The sequence below is a fragment of the Hippocampus bargibanti genome, linkage group LG05, assembly GCF_051943395.1.
Source record: "Hippocampus bargibanti isolate YZ-2025 linkage group LG05, ASM5194339v1, whole genome shotgun sequence".
In the NCBI taxonomy this organism is placed as follows: domain Eukaryota; kingdom Metazoa; phylum Chordata; class Actinopteri; order Syngnathiformes; family Syngnathidae; genus Hippocampus; species Hippocampus bargibanti.
Genome location: NC_142738.1, coordinates 12,679,771 through 12,694,083, shown reverse-complemented (window position 1 = coordinate 12,694,083; position 14,313 = coordinate 12,679,771). Strand labels below are relative to the sequence as shown.

General features: G+C 44.0%; 1 protein-coding gene across 5 annotated transcripts in view; it reads right to left on the bottom strand.

Moving 5' to 3' along the window:
• Positions 1–14,313, bottom strand: part of znf423 (zinc finger protein 423) — a 146,827-nt gene that overhangs the window by 1,002 nt on the left and 131,512 nt on the right. For 4 of the 5 annotated variants that reach the window (XM_088996639.1, XM_088996641.1, XM_088996640.1 and 1 more), the window contains 2 exons: positions 13,780–13,895; positions 59–118 (listed from right to left, as the gene is read on the bottom strand). In XM_088996639.1, coding sequence (XP_088852765.1) covers positions 59–118; positions 13,780–13,895 — 176 coding nt within the window. The remainder of the gene's footprint in view (positions 1–58; positions 119–13,779; positions 13,896–14,313) is intronic. The other variant, XM_088996643.1, reaches the window with a different exon arrangement.

Sequence of the window (14,313 nt, the reverse complement as noted above, 5' to 3'; positions counted from 1 at the left end):
AGAACACATGAGGGGAGAAATAATGGGCTCTGTGAGCACGGAGCTGATCTCTCACTACCTAAGAGACGCACGCCGCTTGTGACAGGAACGGCCACAAAGACTCCTCGTTTGAGAAAAGCTGATGGTCAAAGATGGTGGAGAAAACAAAAAAAAATGGACTGTGGGACAATCAGTATTATATGCATCAGCATAGACGGACACACACACACACACACACACACACACACACACACACACACACACACACACACACACACACACACACACACACACACACACACACACACACACACACACACACACACACACACACAGTGACGTGCGGTGAGGTTCATGGCTGGTGAGGCACTGACGTCATCACAGTCAGATTTACAAACATATGAACTCCACAGAGTAGCTTATTCACCATTGATTGGCAACAGTTCACGTGTTTTGTTTAAAATGTCATGTCAGCATTCTTTATACACTGTATACAAACTGTAGCATCGAAAAAAAAATAAAAAAACATTATTATCGTGTTACCTTTACTTATGAATGAAGTCCAAGTCTCTCTGTCTCAATGGAGATCACTGCCAGTGAAGAAAGTCGTGCTTGATCAGTCCTGTTCGACTGTACTTTTTCAGTCTTTTGTGCTGAGAATGACCGCTCCACTAATGCTGTAGTAGCTGGAACAGTGAGCACGAGCTAGAGCGACTTTGTCGCTTCAGGAATAGTTTCAATGAGATCCTTCTTGGCGAAAAAGCTGAAAAGCTGTCCAGGATATTTACATTCATTGTGAGCTATACAGTCCGGTGTTGGTCTTCCTTTAATTATTATCTCCTGCTTCGATTGAAAGTCCAGTTTAGAAAATACTTTCAATTTAGATATGTAATCCTCCATTCTGAAAAAAAGGCCAAGCAACACAAAAAATTCAGCGATTTTGAAGAAAAAAATCCAAAAATGGTGAAGTTAAATGGAAAAGAACGTTAAAGTACAAATCACTAAATAAATATAACAGTTTAATTTACTTTGTCATTTGATATTTCCATGATGACAGGTGAGGCACAGCCTCACCTGCCTCCCCTGACTGCACGTCACTGCACACACACACACACACACACACACACACACACACACACACACACACACACACACACACACACACACACACACACACACACACACACACACACACACACACACGCGCGCGCACAGACACACAGACACACACACAACATACCCACACGTATTCCCCTGCAGAGAGCTGAATTGATAATCTGGATTTGTTGGTTTGGAACGCAAAGCAGTCACATCTAAAGCAGAGGAAATGTGTGTGTGAGAGTGTGTGTGTGTTTGTGACGGTAAAATGATTGGAAAGATTTCTTTGGGAATACGTGTATGAGTGTGTGTGTACCACAGAGAAATTTCCTCTCAGTTACTTTCCTCCTCCTCTCCTATAGTTTTCCCTTGACTATACAGCTTGTCCCCATGAAGTGTTGCTTATTTTTCTCTCTCTCTCTCTCTCTCTCTCTCTCTCTCTCTCTCTCTCTCTCTCTCTCTCTCTCTCTCTCTCTCTCTCTCTCTCTCTCTCTCTCTCTCTCACACACACACACACACACACACACTTTCCCAGTGACACATTAGCAATCAACGCCCACCCCGCACCGCAGCTCCCATCAGCACTCCTAAAATGCAGTTTCTTTCAGATTAATCACCATGGTTTACGTGCCCCGCCACATACGGGAAATGAGACAGACAGAGAGAGAGAGAGAGAGAGAGAGAGAGAGAGAGAGAGAGAGAGAGAGAGAGAGAGAGAGAGAGAGAGAGAGAGAGAGACTAAGGTGATGTTTACGGGACATACCATCCTCATCCTCGAGAAAGAAAGAGGGAGAAAGAGACAGAGAGAAGGGGGTGATGAACGCAGGATGGAAGAGAGGAGGGCCGTTTGGGGACACAAATGTGAAGGATTATGTGCTTTTTGGGTTGATAATACTTATTTGTCATTCTGTTGCCCTTATCTTGGTGAGCATGTTCCATTGAGCCCTTTGCTAAGTATGACAGAGCGTGTGTATGTGCGTGCATGCCTGTGTGTGTGTGTGTGTGTGTGTGTGTGTGTTTTGAGAGTATCTGTCACTTAGCTTTTGAGTCCAAACTCGAGCCTGTCCGACCAAAGTAAAGCATTTTAATGCAACACCCACATTCACACGCATGTATGCATTTCTTACTGTCTGCCTGTCTGCTTGTCTGTCTGTCCGTCCATCCACCCATTCATAGCAGGATCAGATCGAACCCCAAATGTCAGAACTGTAAGGCATATCACTAGTCCGCACCATGCTGTACCATCACCTTTCAAGTGAGTGTGTGTGTGTGTGTGTGTGTGTGTGTGTGTGTGTGTGTGTGTGTGTGTGTGTGTGTGTGTGTGTGTGTGTAGCTGTCTCCCTTAACGCTACACATTGAACTGGGAGGTTGCTGACCCCATTATGACAGAAAGAAGACTACCTCTTTTCTGCACCCAACAGCACATAACAGCTGTAATCCTTCTCCTAGCCAGTAGAGGTCAGGCTATTTCCTCTTTCAGAACAAGATGACAAGATGAGTCCTGCCTCCGCTATCAACACCACATCATGTCCTACTTTACGTTACGCTTGACCTCTTAAGGTTTGCAAATGGGAGTGGAGAGGTAAAATTCAAGGTGATAGTACGGCAAGGTGGATGAGAGGGGTTTGTTGGGAGCGGCGGGGTTGTATCGATTTGTAGACGGCGCAAGGGATGAAGCATAAGGGCGAGGGGAGGAGGGTGCGATGGAGGGACAGTAGGAAAAACATGGTGATAAAACAGGAAGCCACTGTGACATGGATGATGCCATCGTACGGAGTAGGGACACATGCCAGCTACCCCCCTTTCCTTGCTCTAGGATCAAAAACAATGGCTTCAGATTCGGAGAAGATGCTTTCTTGTTACTCATCCAGTTATGAATATGATTCAAATAGTTCTGAAGAGGAAAGCATACATGTTTGCAATCGATTAAAGAAGTACTTCCGTATCAATTGGATCCGTCAGGACTCCAATGTAGCATTCCAAAAAATGCACAACATGGCACCCAAGCTCTGTTGGTAATGGGCTGATTTGTCTGCTGGGAATTTGTGTCAACTAGTATCAAATAGTAGTCTTGGTGCAACACACAAAGATTCACCATCGCGTTATTTATGTGTTTTCCTTCTAATTTCGCCATCAACACGGATCAACACAAAGTTTTCAGACCAAACAAAGTACCCAAAATGCATTGTGTGTCGCTTTCTCGGTCAGAGGCGTTCCAGACAAGACGTCACGTCAGGCATCGCCATCAACTCGAAAACAAGACTTCCTGAATATTCAGCGTGAGTCTTAAAATGTAAAATATTAGCTATATGCCGTGGAATCTGTAAAATACGCTCAGTAGAAGTCATTTGAAGCGATTTTACAAATTATGGACACAAATTGTCAGAAGGCGTCAGTTGCTTTAAAGTTTTGACATGTTTCTTTTCTAGATTGAATTTATATATTCAAAATATCGTGTTTTATTGATTATTATTTTTTTATCACGTCATTTTGTGTTTCCATTAGCTCCAGGCCATGTTATTTATCAACAATGATGTCAAAATCGCATCCAACCTCTGAGGTTCAAGAAAAAAAAAACCTGCATATCAAAGCATATGATCGTAAATAATAGATGAAGATAATTCATCGATGAGAAGGTTTCTTCAGCCGTCATCTGTACTTTTTTGAAGGTGTCGGACGTTTTCGCCTCCTATCCAAAAGGCTTCGTCATATCCCTCATGTCCAGCCATGGCGGCGCCGGACACAGCGATGATAGGTCCCTACTCTCAGGTTGGGTGGAGCAGACGACCACTCCCTGTGGGCCCACTGATTGTTCCTACATTCCTGACTAACGACAGGCCTGTTTGCCCCAGCGGGGAAAACAGATATATGAATAGGGCCGATACGACCAGTAAGACTTTAGTTCGCTGACGAAGCCTCTTGGATAGGAGGCGAAACGTCCGGCACCTTCAAAAAAGTACAGATGACGGCTGAAGAAACCTGGATGGACCACTCCTGTACGACTGAGAGCTTACACAGACATGAAGATAATTGTATGTTTGATGACAACTCAATATAAAGCGATAAATGTTGTTCATGTTGACTGTCCTCCGAATAGATATCTTCCAAGCGCGACTGGTCCAGTCCATATCGGGGGCCTGTCGTTGTTTTTCCTAAACTGCTTAGAGCGAGCCAGTGGAAAGCCAGCAGAGCCCTAAGCCCGAGGGAAATATGGCCTTGTCGCATTACCTACGCACACCACTGCCAGACACACACATGGGAATGCATTCATGGCCTTGCACTTGCTGCTAAGAGCACATTCATGCACACGCATGTCCGCACACACATGGCAACACACATTATCTCCTGTGGAAAGGTAGATGTGGACAACATCAGGAGTGAAGAGGAGATGGAGATAAAGAGAAAATGTAATCTGCTTTGTCGTGCACTCTCATTTCCGTTATCTTCTACAATGCACGCTGAATATGTGTGTGTTCCTTCGTCACGTTTGCAGATTGTGTCTGCTCATGCATTGATCGTGTTTAAAGGTAGAAAGAGCACCGCTCATGTCCGCACTATTAACTCATTCACTGCCATTCCCGAATATTTTTGTTTTTTCATGCTTAAGTGCCAATAAAGCGCTGGCCATGGCCTCTGGCAAAGTTTTTTTCTTTTCCACAAGGTGGCAGCATTTCCCCTTTTTCCATGTTCGCGCTTTGTTCCAACTTTGGCTGTTGTTTAAGTGTTATATAATATACTAATTTGTTCGGGTTTTGGTTTTTCTCGCGCGGGTCGGCAGGGGAGCCGATAAAGCGCTGGTCAGACCTCCGGCAATGTTTTTCCCTCCCACAAGGGTGCAGGATTTGCCTTTGTACAGCCACCCCCATGTCAAGCTCAGATAACTCCAGACCCATATAACTCATGAATTAACTGTTTTTTCTGTTCGAAAGAAGAGAGTCTGAGGTTGCTAATGCTGTATTGTAATATTAATGTAGACCTAAGACTCAATATTCTATGGATCCCGAAATTTGAGTGAAAATGACAAAACACCCTGGCACAGGAGTGGACACCTTTTTGCACGTCTGGCAGTAAATTAGTTAATAGTAAATGAAAAATAACCTGGGTGACATTCTTCCAAAAACGTGTGTGTCTTTCTAAAAATGTGTGTCCTGGGGACAAGCAGATGGGCTGGCCCGCTTGTTCTCCTTCCTGGCTTGTCTTTGTCTTTCACCTATACAAGACAGGATGCTGCCTCGGGAGCAGGTTGAAAATAAATGCACCCCGCTGCCATCAACAGCCCGCCTGCGCTGGCTCCCTTCTCCCAGCACACACGTTTCCGTGCCTCCCTGGGTGATTGGTCCACATCTTGCTGAAACTCCTCCATCTTCTCAGCTAAATGGTAATGACACCCGTTTGTTTATCCAAAACATCGTTTTTTTCGCCAGCAACCGAGGCATGACAAGTCCTGATTTCCTCCTCTTGCGGTTCAGCCTGTGTTACCTCCTGTTCGGAGTGTTTTCCCCCCCATGGGGCTTCCCCTCCCCTCTGCTCTAGACTGGAAGATTTGGACCAGTAAACACACCAAAAAACCACTCACAGCACCTAAGTGCGCGCACCCAAAAACCACAACACGAGAGGAAAAAGCACACACGACCACCGATTCACAACAATGGTATGAAATCTCTGCTGGAAGCCGTTACACAAAGGAGGAATTGACATCAAATTGCGCACAAACAGCTAATCACACTGGAGCACCGCACGCCACATCGGAGTCACGACAAGAGAGCCAAACGGCAAGAAAAAAAAATGCCACACACAAAGATGAAATGTACTCCAGAGGAATGTGGTCCGTGAAGCTCAGTTCCACATGGAGACACGGGTGACAAGAATGGCAATCAGAAATACACAAATGCAAGCAAATGACTGAATAACAAAATAAATGTGCATGCATACACAAGCTGACATATGCACCGTTTGTGGCGTGTCCACACGCAGGCATACATTGAAAATTATTTTCACCTCTTCAACTAGTTCCTGAGTTGGAGTCTACGATCAGGTGATATTCAGAAAAAACAAAAAACAGTAAATGTATTTTGTTCTGAAAAATGCAGTGGTGGGCCATTAGGGCCTGCAAGGCCTTCTCTGCCTAAACATATCGGAATCACAGATTAATGTAAGTTATATTTTGTCCATGAATGTTTTGTAAATAATTCCAAATTGTCTTTCAGTTTACTTTCATTGTTTTTCTCATGTTGTGCTGCTTCCAGATGTGTTTCATATTTAAGCATTTAACCCAATCACATTTCAGCCATCATTTGACACCAGGGTCAGAAATCTTGAACTTGGACGCCTTCACAATCAGTTCTGCAGGCTTTTTCGGATAAAATGTGTCAATCAAACTGTTGCTCTAACCAATCAGATTTCGAGTTGGCAACCCAAGGCCTGCTGGAATGAAACATCAGAGTTTTTGCAAACTATGATTGGCTAGTCATAGTCACATGATTGCCTAGTCACTCGCCAATCATAGTATCACGAGCCACCAGTGATAACGGCATACTGGCCAGAGCTAGAACACTGAATCTGTAGCGAGTGGCATAAGCATTATTGTGTCGATTTAATAGTGGTTTTGTCAACCCACAGTGGCTGACGGAGAAGAAATGGATTTGGTTGCAGATATACATTTAAAGCCATTTTCAAGATTGACTTTTAAACAAAAGATGGACATCATTGAGAAAGGTTGGACAGCGCTGAATTTAACAAAAATAGCAAATAATATTGCAGTTTTATGAGGTTATCATGAATCCTCATGTTCATCGCAAAAATTCTAACAATTTAATGACAATATTTCTTACGTTTCTTCAAGTCACAAGTTATTTCCTGGCTACCAGCATCCTCTAGTGCAGGGGTCGGGAACCTATGGCTCGCGAGCCATATATGGCTCTTTTGATGATTGCATATGGCTCGCCGATAAAACTAAAGACATATTCTCGCTTTTTTGCTGTTCATTTCCTGTTGAGGCTGCAGTTGGCGGAAAGGGCAATTTTGATTGGATGACACTGACCTAGGTTGGCGGAAAGCGCAATTTTGATTGGATGATACTGGCCGTCATGTTGAAACAGGCCCTTTAAATGAGCCCGACGAGTACACTTCAGCTTGAATGCACCGGAGGATTCATCTTTGAGGAGAGAAAAGATTCTGATTCTAATTTGCAATGAAACAATACCATCAATGAAACAGTCGAATGTCAGTGACATTTTAACAAGCCCCATGTTAACGTTAGCATCAATATACTTCTGCGTGAAGTACATTGCAGATAGCAAGTGTGGAAGCTTGTGAGCCGTGTGCAGGCTAGCTAGCAGTAACTTCGCCTATGGACCCGGCAATTTGAATTTCATTCCGATCGTTTGGCTGGATTTTTACCAATCACGAGGAACGGAAAACCATTCATGTTAACGGTGAGTACTATCACAGTTATTTTCAATAATACATTCTGACATTTTGTTGAAAAGTGGCCGTGCGTGCGTTTGTGTGCGTGTTTGCATATATATATATATATATAAATATATATATAAAATCCTCGTCTCACCCACCATGGGTGGTGTCTGTCCCCATTTCAGCTCGGGTCCTCTACCAGAGGCCAGGAAGCTTGAGGGTTCTGCGCAGTATCCGTGCTGTTCCCAGCACTGCGCTTTTCTGGACCGAGATATCCGATGTTGTTCCCGGGATCTGTTGCAACCACTCGTCGAGTTTGGGGGTTTGTGTGCGTGTTTGCATATATATGCATATATATATATATATATATATATATATATATATATATATATATATATATATATATATATATATATATATATATATATATGTGTGTGTGTGTGTGTGTGTGTGTGTGTGTGTGTGTGTGTGTGTGTGTTTGCGTGTGTGTGAGAGTGTGTGTGTGCGCGAGTTCTCGCACGTGTGTTGCTCTCACTGAAAAACATTTCTAAATACAGTAAAGTCTCGTTATATTGATATTCAAGGGAGTCCGAAAAAATATCGATATAACCGGGACTATCGATATATCCGACCCTGTTTGCATGTAATTTTCTCCGTGCATGCATAGAAATAGTATCGATATAACCGGGACTATCGATATATCCGATATCGATATAACGAGACTTTACTGTATTTTACTTTTATGGCTCTCTTAGTCAAAAAGGTTCCCAACCCCTGCTCTCGTAGATGTGTCGTATATCACACCACACTCGTAGCTGTGAATTGATTCAGACATAGTACTACTGAAGGCCTGGTGTTGACTTGGAAAAATATGTCGGTGGCCAAGCTGTTCGACATTTGTATTTTGGACCAGCCATGGCAGCTTTGCGCAAGCACCCTTCATTTCCAGGCTGGTTGCGGATGAGTTAATAGACATGACAGCGATGCACTGAGTTTTTCTGAAGGCTTACAATTGTGAAACCAAATGCACGGGATGTCCCCTTGAAGAGCCATTCAATATGTTACTATCAAAATGTCACCTTTCAAGAATCTTGGAAGAATATCATTAAATGAGGTGCATCATTAAATTTGGCTGGCGACCACGACAGGGTTTAGCCACAGAGCACCTTGCGCAAACCCAGCTGGGATAAGCTCCAACAAACCTGCAACACTAATGAGACATGTTGTCTTTGCATTAGGGTAATTTCTGCCTGTTCACTTCATTAGGCACACCGACTCCATTCAAAGAACAAAAGGATGGCACCAATTAGTGCTCACTGTTACCAATGTCAGTTATTTCAAGTACAATAAACATAGAGTCAAATTCATACATCTATGAGCATTCAAAACGTGAAATATTGCATATGGTTGGTTATAGGATCTGATTATATTGTGGAGACTTGCCTCCAAGCTTTGGCCCATGAGTGTGAAAACCTGTACTAGTGCTTTAATTGCATCTAAAAGCATTGCACTGTATACATGCAAAACTAATATTCAACACTGCAGGGGCACAACACCGGTAGAGAAAAACAGCACGTACAAAACTAACGATCCCCCATCCATTCATTTATTTATCTGACCAGCAATCCACCCATATAGCGCTGATGCAATATTAACTAGCGCTAAAGGAGAACAACAGATCCGATGGAATTAAAGGGAGGCATTGCTAGGGAGGTTCGGTGATGGATGGATCAAGGGAAAGTTTCAGGGCAAGAGCTGTAGAACAGCACCCCTCAGAGGCCAAAAAACGTGATCTCGAACTGAATCAGAAAAAAAAAAACATTGACAGACAGAAAACCCGGGTCTAAATGAGATCTAGAAGGACCTCGGTTATCAGGGCCACAACATTTCTTATTTACACACCCTCCCTCAGTCCCACACACAAACACCCATGCACAAAGACACACGGCAAAACATCTCTTATTTACCAGCTTACGTCTGCACTATTTATGTGGCACCGGGGAGTGGCACAGAGGAGAGGAAGAGAGGAGAGGGGATAAAATATGCATAGGGGCTGGTTCTTCTGGGACGCAGGGGGGGAGTCTGAGTAAGGGAGGCGGGAAGACAAAAAAAAAACAGCAGGCTGGGGGGAAAGACCGGAAAAGTGAAAATGAATGATAAAACATGAGCGGCAGGCCTCAGCATACTGACACGATCAATGGTGTTATGCGGAAGGAGGGACAGAGTTGGAAGTCGGCAAAATGAAGGAACGGAGCAGGAATCAGTCTCAAGGGAGGGGGGATGATGCAGTGATGTGTCCGTGCTGCAATGACCCCTGGGTGTGTTGCGCGTGTGTGCGTGCATGGGTGAGATAGAGGATGAGAGTTGGAGCTGGGCATCATCTAAACCCTCTGAGGCCTTGAAAGAGGCCAAAGCCTTTTCAGGCTAGCCAAGCAGCCGTCTTCATCCATCCGCACCTCATTAAAACATACACACAAATAACCCCGTTTTACACACGCACACACATACATATACACACACAGGATGAATGCTAGCAGTGGCATTAACCTCCTTGGTAGGAGCTCTCCATCTCCGCCAGTCGGCCTTTCTGTCCAGCCCACTTAGAGAGCCCTCCTGTGGGACGATGGAGCTGTGGCACTATAGACTGAGGCTCCAGGTTATCAACAATGCATGCACACACACATACACACACACACACACACACACACACACACACACACACACACACACACACACACACACACACACACACACACACACACACACACACACACACACACACACACACACACACAAGCACGAGGAATGGACACTAAACAGTTAATAAGGTGGATTAAGGCTTAAGTGCAGCTGCCAGAGGGAAATGAATACAGTGAGTTGAGTGCCCCCCCCCACCCAAAAAAGAATGAACTTTTCATACAACAGTCAACCATTTAAATGAGCCATAGCGCACCGAGGGTAGGATAGGCCATTGAGTGAGCATGATAACATTTTAGTTGAGCGTGTCAAATTGATTATTGATATACTTTTCATTTCAACACTGGCACGGAAATGTGAAGCTCTGGCGATTGTCCAGTAGAATTCAAAATAATAAAATAGAAATGAATGACGGATTCATTATTTGTTACTTTAAATTAATTTATTCACTGCCATTCCCAAATTTATTCGGGAATTGAAAACATGATGTGGAGCGCCATTCCCGAATTTGTTCGGGTTGTGGATTTTCTTGTGAGCAGTGGTGCCGATAAAGCGCTAGTCAGACCTCTGGCAATGTTTTTTCCCTTCCAGGAGGGGGCAGCATTTGCTTTTTTTACAGCCGCCCCCACTTGCAACTCATATTACCCCAGACCCATATAATTTAGGAATTAACGCTTTTTCTGGTGATGGAAGATAGTCTAAGGTTTCTAACGCTGCATTGTATCTTTACGTAGTCCTAAAACTCAATAATCTGCTCATACTGCAATTTGAGTGAAAATGACAAAAACCCTGGCACTGGACTGGACACATTTTTTGCACATCGTCGGCAGTGAATGAGTCAAGTAAACAAAATGCTTAGCAACAGAAATAAGTAGGAATACAGTATTACACATATGTACTAACAATAAACCATTTTCATTTTGGAATTAGTTAATTGAGTCCTAAAATATTGACTGGGGTACTATCGAATAAATACATATTTTGTAAGTTTAACATTTGTGTCTCGTAATGCTTTATCTATTGCTTACAATAACTCAAATGACAAATAAACACGACCCTTTAGGGCACGGTAAGTACAGTGGACAGCTTACCATGTTATTGGGTTACAAGGTGCATGAAAGGGTTGACTTCTAATGAAACAATTCAATGTATTTATTCATACATTTATACCAATCTGACACTGAAAAGCTAGCTTTTTCAATTTGTGCGAATATGAGTTCATTTTAAGGCTTATGGATCAACACACATTTCATAGGTGAGGAACCACCCGAGACTGCGCATAAGAAGAATGACTGCGACTTGTGTCTTTGTGGACATTCACCAACAGGGTCCAACAGTTATCCTGCTGTTAAATTGACTACCCGGCCATATGCCCACCACCTTCGGTCTTACATCATGGCCGCTGTGCGTGTCTTTTTGGCTGCAAATAAATCCTGTCAACAGGAGCGGCTTTACATGGAACTGTGTATTTATCATTAGAATGTATCCGAATGGACTTTTGTTTGGATTCAGAGCGTTGGAATATACCTCTGCCCAATTCAAATGAGCATTGTGCAAACAGTTCAATTAGAATAGCCACATTTCCTCCAGTCAGCATCAGAGGTGGCCAGAAATCTTCATTCAGAATGGATGGATAGATGGATGGATGGATGGATGGATGGATGGATGGATGGATGGATGGATGAACGGACGGACGCACACAATGCTTGATGCTAATTATTTGTTCAAAGCAAAGGTTCAACATTAAATCCCAAGCAGATGTTTATTATTTATTGAGTATCCACTAACATGAGGCCTATGGTTCTGTTGTCGATTACATAAAAAAAAAACATCTGCCGTGGGATCTTTAAATTGTGTTTTGTTGATGCGGCATCAATTATTTAAAACTATCATTGTTGCGCTGACAAAAAAAAACAATGCTCATATTTATCATGGTGTGCAAATAAAATGGTGACAAAAAGTGGTGTGAAAATCATAAGATGATTTTCTAGCACTTGCGGCCTGGTAGTCGAGTGGTTAGCATGCCGGCTTCACAATACATAAGTTGTGAGTTCAAAACCCAGTCCGGCCTCCCTGTGTGGAGTTTGCATGTTCTCCGCAGGCCTCCATGGGTTTTCTCCGGATACTCCGGTTCCTCCCACATTCCAAGAACATGCATGGGTAGAACACTCCAAATTGTCCATAGGTCTGAGTGTGAGAATGAATGGTTGTTTGTCTCTGTGTGCCCTGTGATTGGCTGGTAACTAATTCATGGTGTCCCCTGCCTAGTGCCCGAAGACGGCTGGGATAGGCTCCAGCACCCCACGCGACCCTAATGACGATTAAGCGGTCTGAAAAATGAATGGATGGATGGAGTTTCTAGCACTGTGAGCATAAGGTGAGGAAGGTCTCACACATATACACACACACACATACACAAATACACACACACACACACACACACACACACACTGAGGGGTTTACTTGGTTGAGCAGGGAGTCAAAGTGCTCTGCCCAGCGCTCAAGTATTAGCTGTTTGTCCTTCAGTAGTACAGAACCGTCTGCAGATTTAACTGGGACAATGTGTTGTCTTCGTGGGCCGTGCATTTTACAGCATCATAGAAGGCGTGTGTGTTGTTGTTGTCTGCATGCCTCTGGATTTCTTGGGCCTTGCTGAGCCACCACTTGTTCTCCATCATCCTCAGCTGTTTCTGTGTTTCACCACGGATGGCCTTGTAGTGAGAGAGGAGAAGTGGAGAATGAGGGTTGGAGAGAAGTGTGGTATGGGCTTTGCGCTTGGCTTCCAGAAGCTCCTGTATGGCAGCTGAGCTGTTATCGAACCAGTCTTGATGACGTTTCTGAGTGAAGCCGATGGTCTCAGAGGCAGCTTGATGAATTGTTGTCCTCAATTTTTTCCACCTGCTTTCAACATCAAGGTCACCGTTACTGGTGTCGTTGTCCAGGCTGGCAAGTCCCTCTGCCAGCTTGTGGCGGTAGCTGGCTGCACATTCTGGGGACTCCAGGGCCCTGGTGTTAAGACGCCTTTGGGGCTGCTGTTTCTTATGAGGAGGTCGAATTCTCAGCTTGAGCCTGGACTTGATCAGTCGATGATTCAGCATTCAGCCCCACGCATGGCCCGCGTGATGCAGACATCATTTTGGTCTCGTTGCCTTGTGACTGAAAGATGGTGTTACACAGCGTCTCTCGAGCATCGAGGACGAACATTCCAGGAAGCCAGGTTCATAGTCATAGTGCGGACCCTGAATAGGGCTGCTACACACACACACATACACACTTGGCCGCACTCATATTCCAGTGGCAAGAGTGAAGACTCGAGACGACACACACACACACACACACACACACACACACACACACGCACACACGCACACACGCACACAAACACACACATCTTCCACTGCCGGCTCAGTGGTCTCTCACGAGATGACTCAAGTAGATAATGATATGATGAAATGAAAGACCAGAGATTAAATTCGGAACTGATCGATCATCAATTGGCCTCTGACCTACACTTGGACAACCGCCACGCTCTCCCAAAAAAGTCAATTGCTTCGATGTGAGATGACCTGATGATAGACCAATTAAAACATCTACCTGCAGTTCAGTTTGAAAGAAGAACTTCTGGGGACACTGCGAACAGTCATATATCTTGTCTTCTTGACCGTGGACTGCAAAGATGTGTTGTTGCAGCTTGTTGGCTTGTACAAACACTGGAGGAGAAAGAACATGGAGTAAACTTATCAGTGAGACGTCAGCCTGCAGGTCAAAACCAAACAAAAAGAAAACTAAAGAAAGAAATACAATTCAGGAAGTGGGTGGATGGGGATAACACATGATGTGTTTGTTTAAGTAATTGAGGAGGAACGGTGGAGGCATCAAAACATCTGGAGAAGAACTTTGGCCACCTGGCCTCAACATGGCACAAACCCAACATTGGGTGAGCTCAGGTCAAATGAAACCATTCAAGACAACAATGTGTCAGACGATAAATAGTGACGTCGACGTACAAATAATCACCAGTTTGAAGGAAACGGAAGAGTAACGGGGAGCAGCGAAGAGGACGAAGCAGGGGAAATAAGCAGAGAAGAACAAGAAGAGCTATTCTCAGCAGACCTTGTGATATTTATC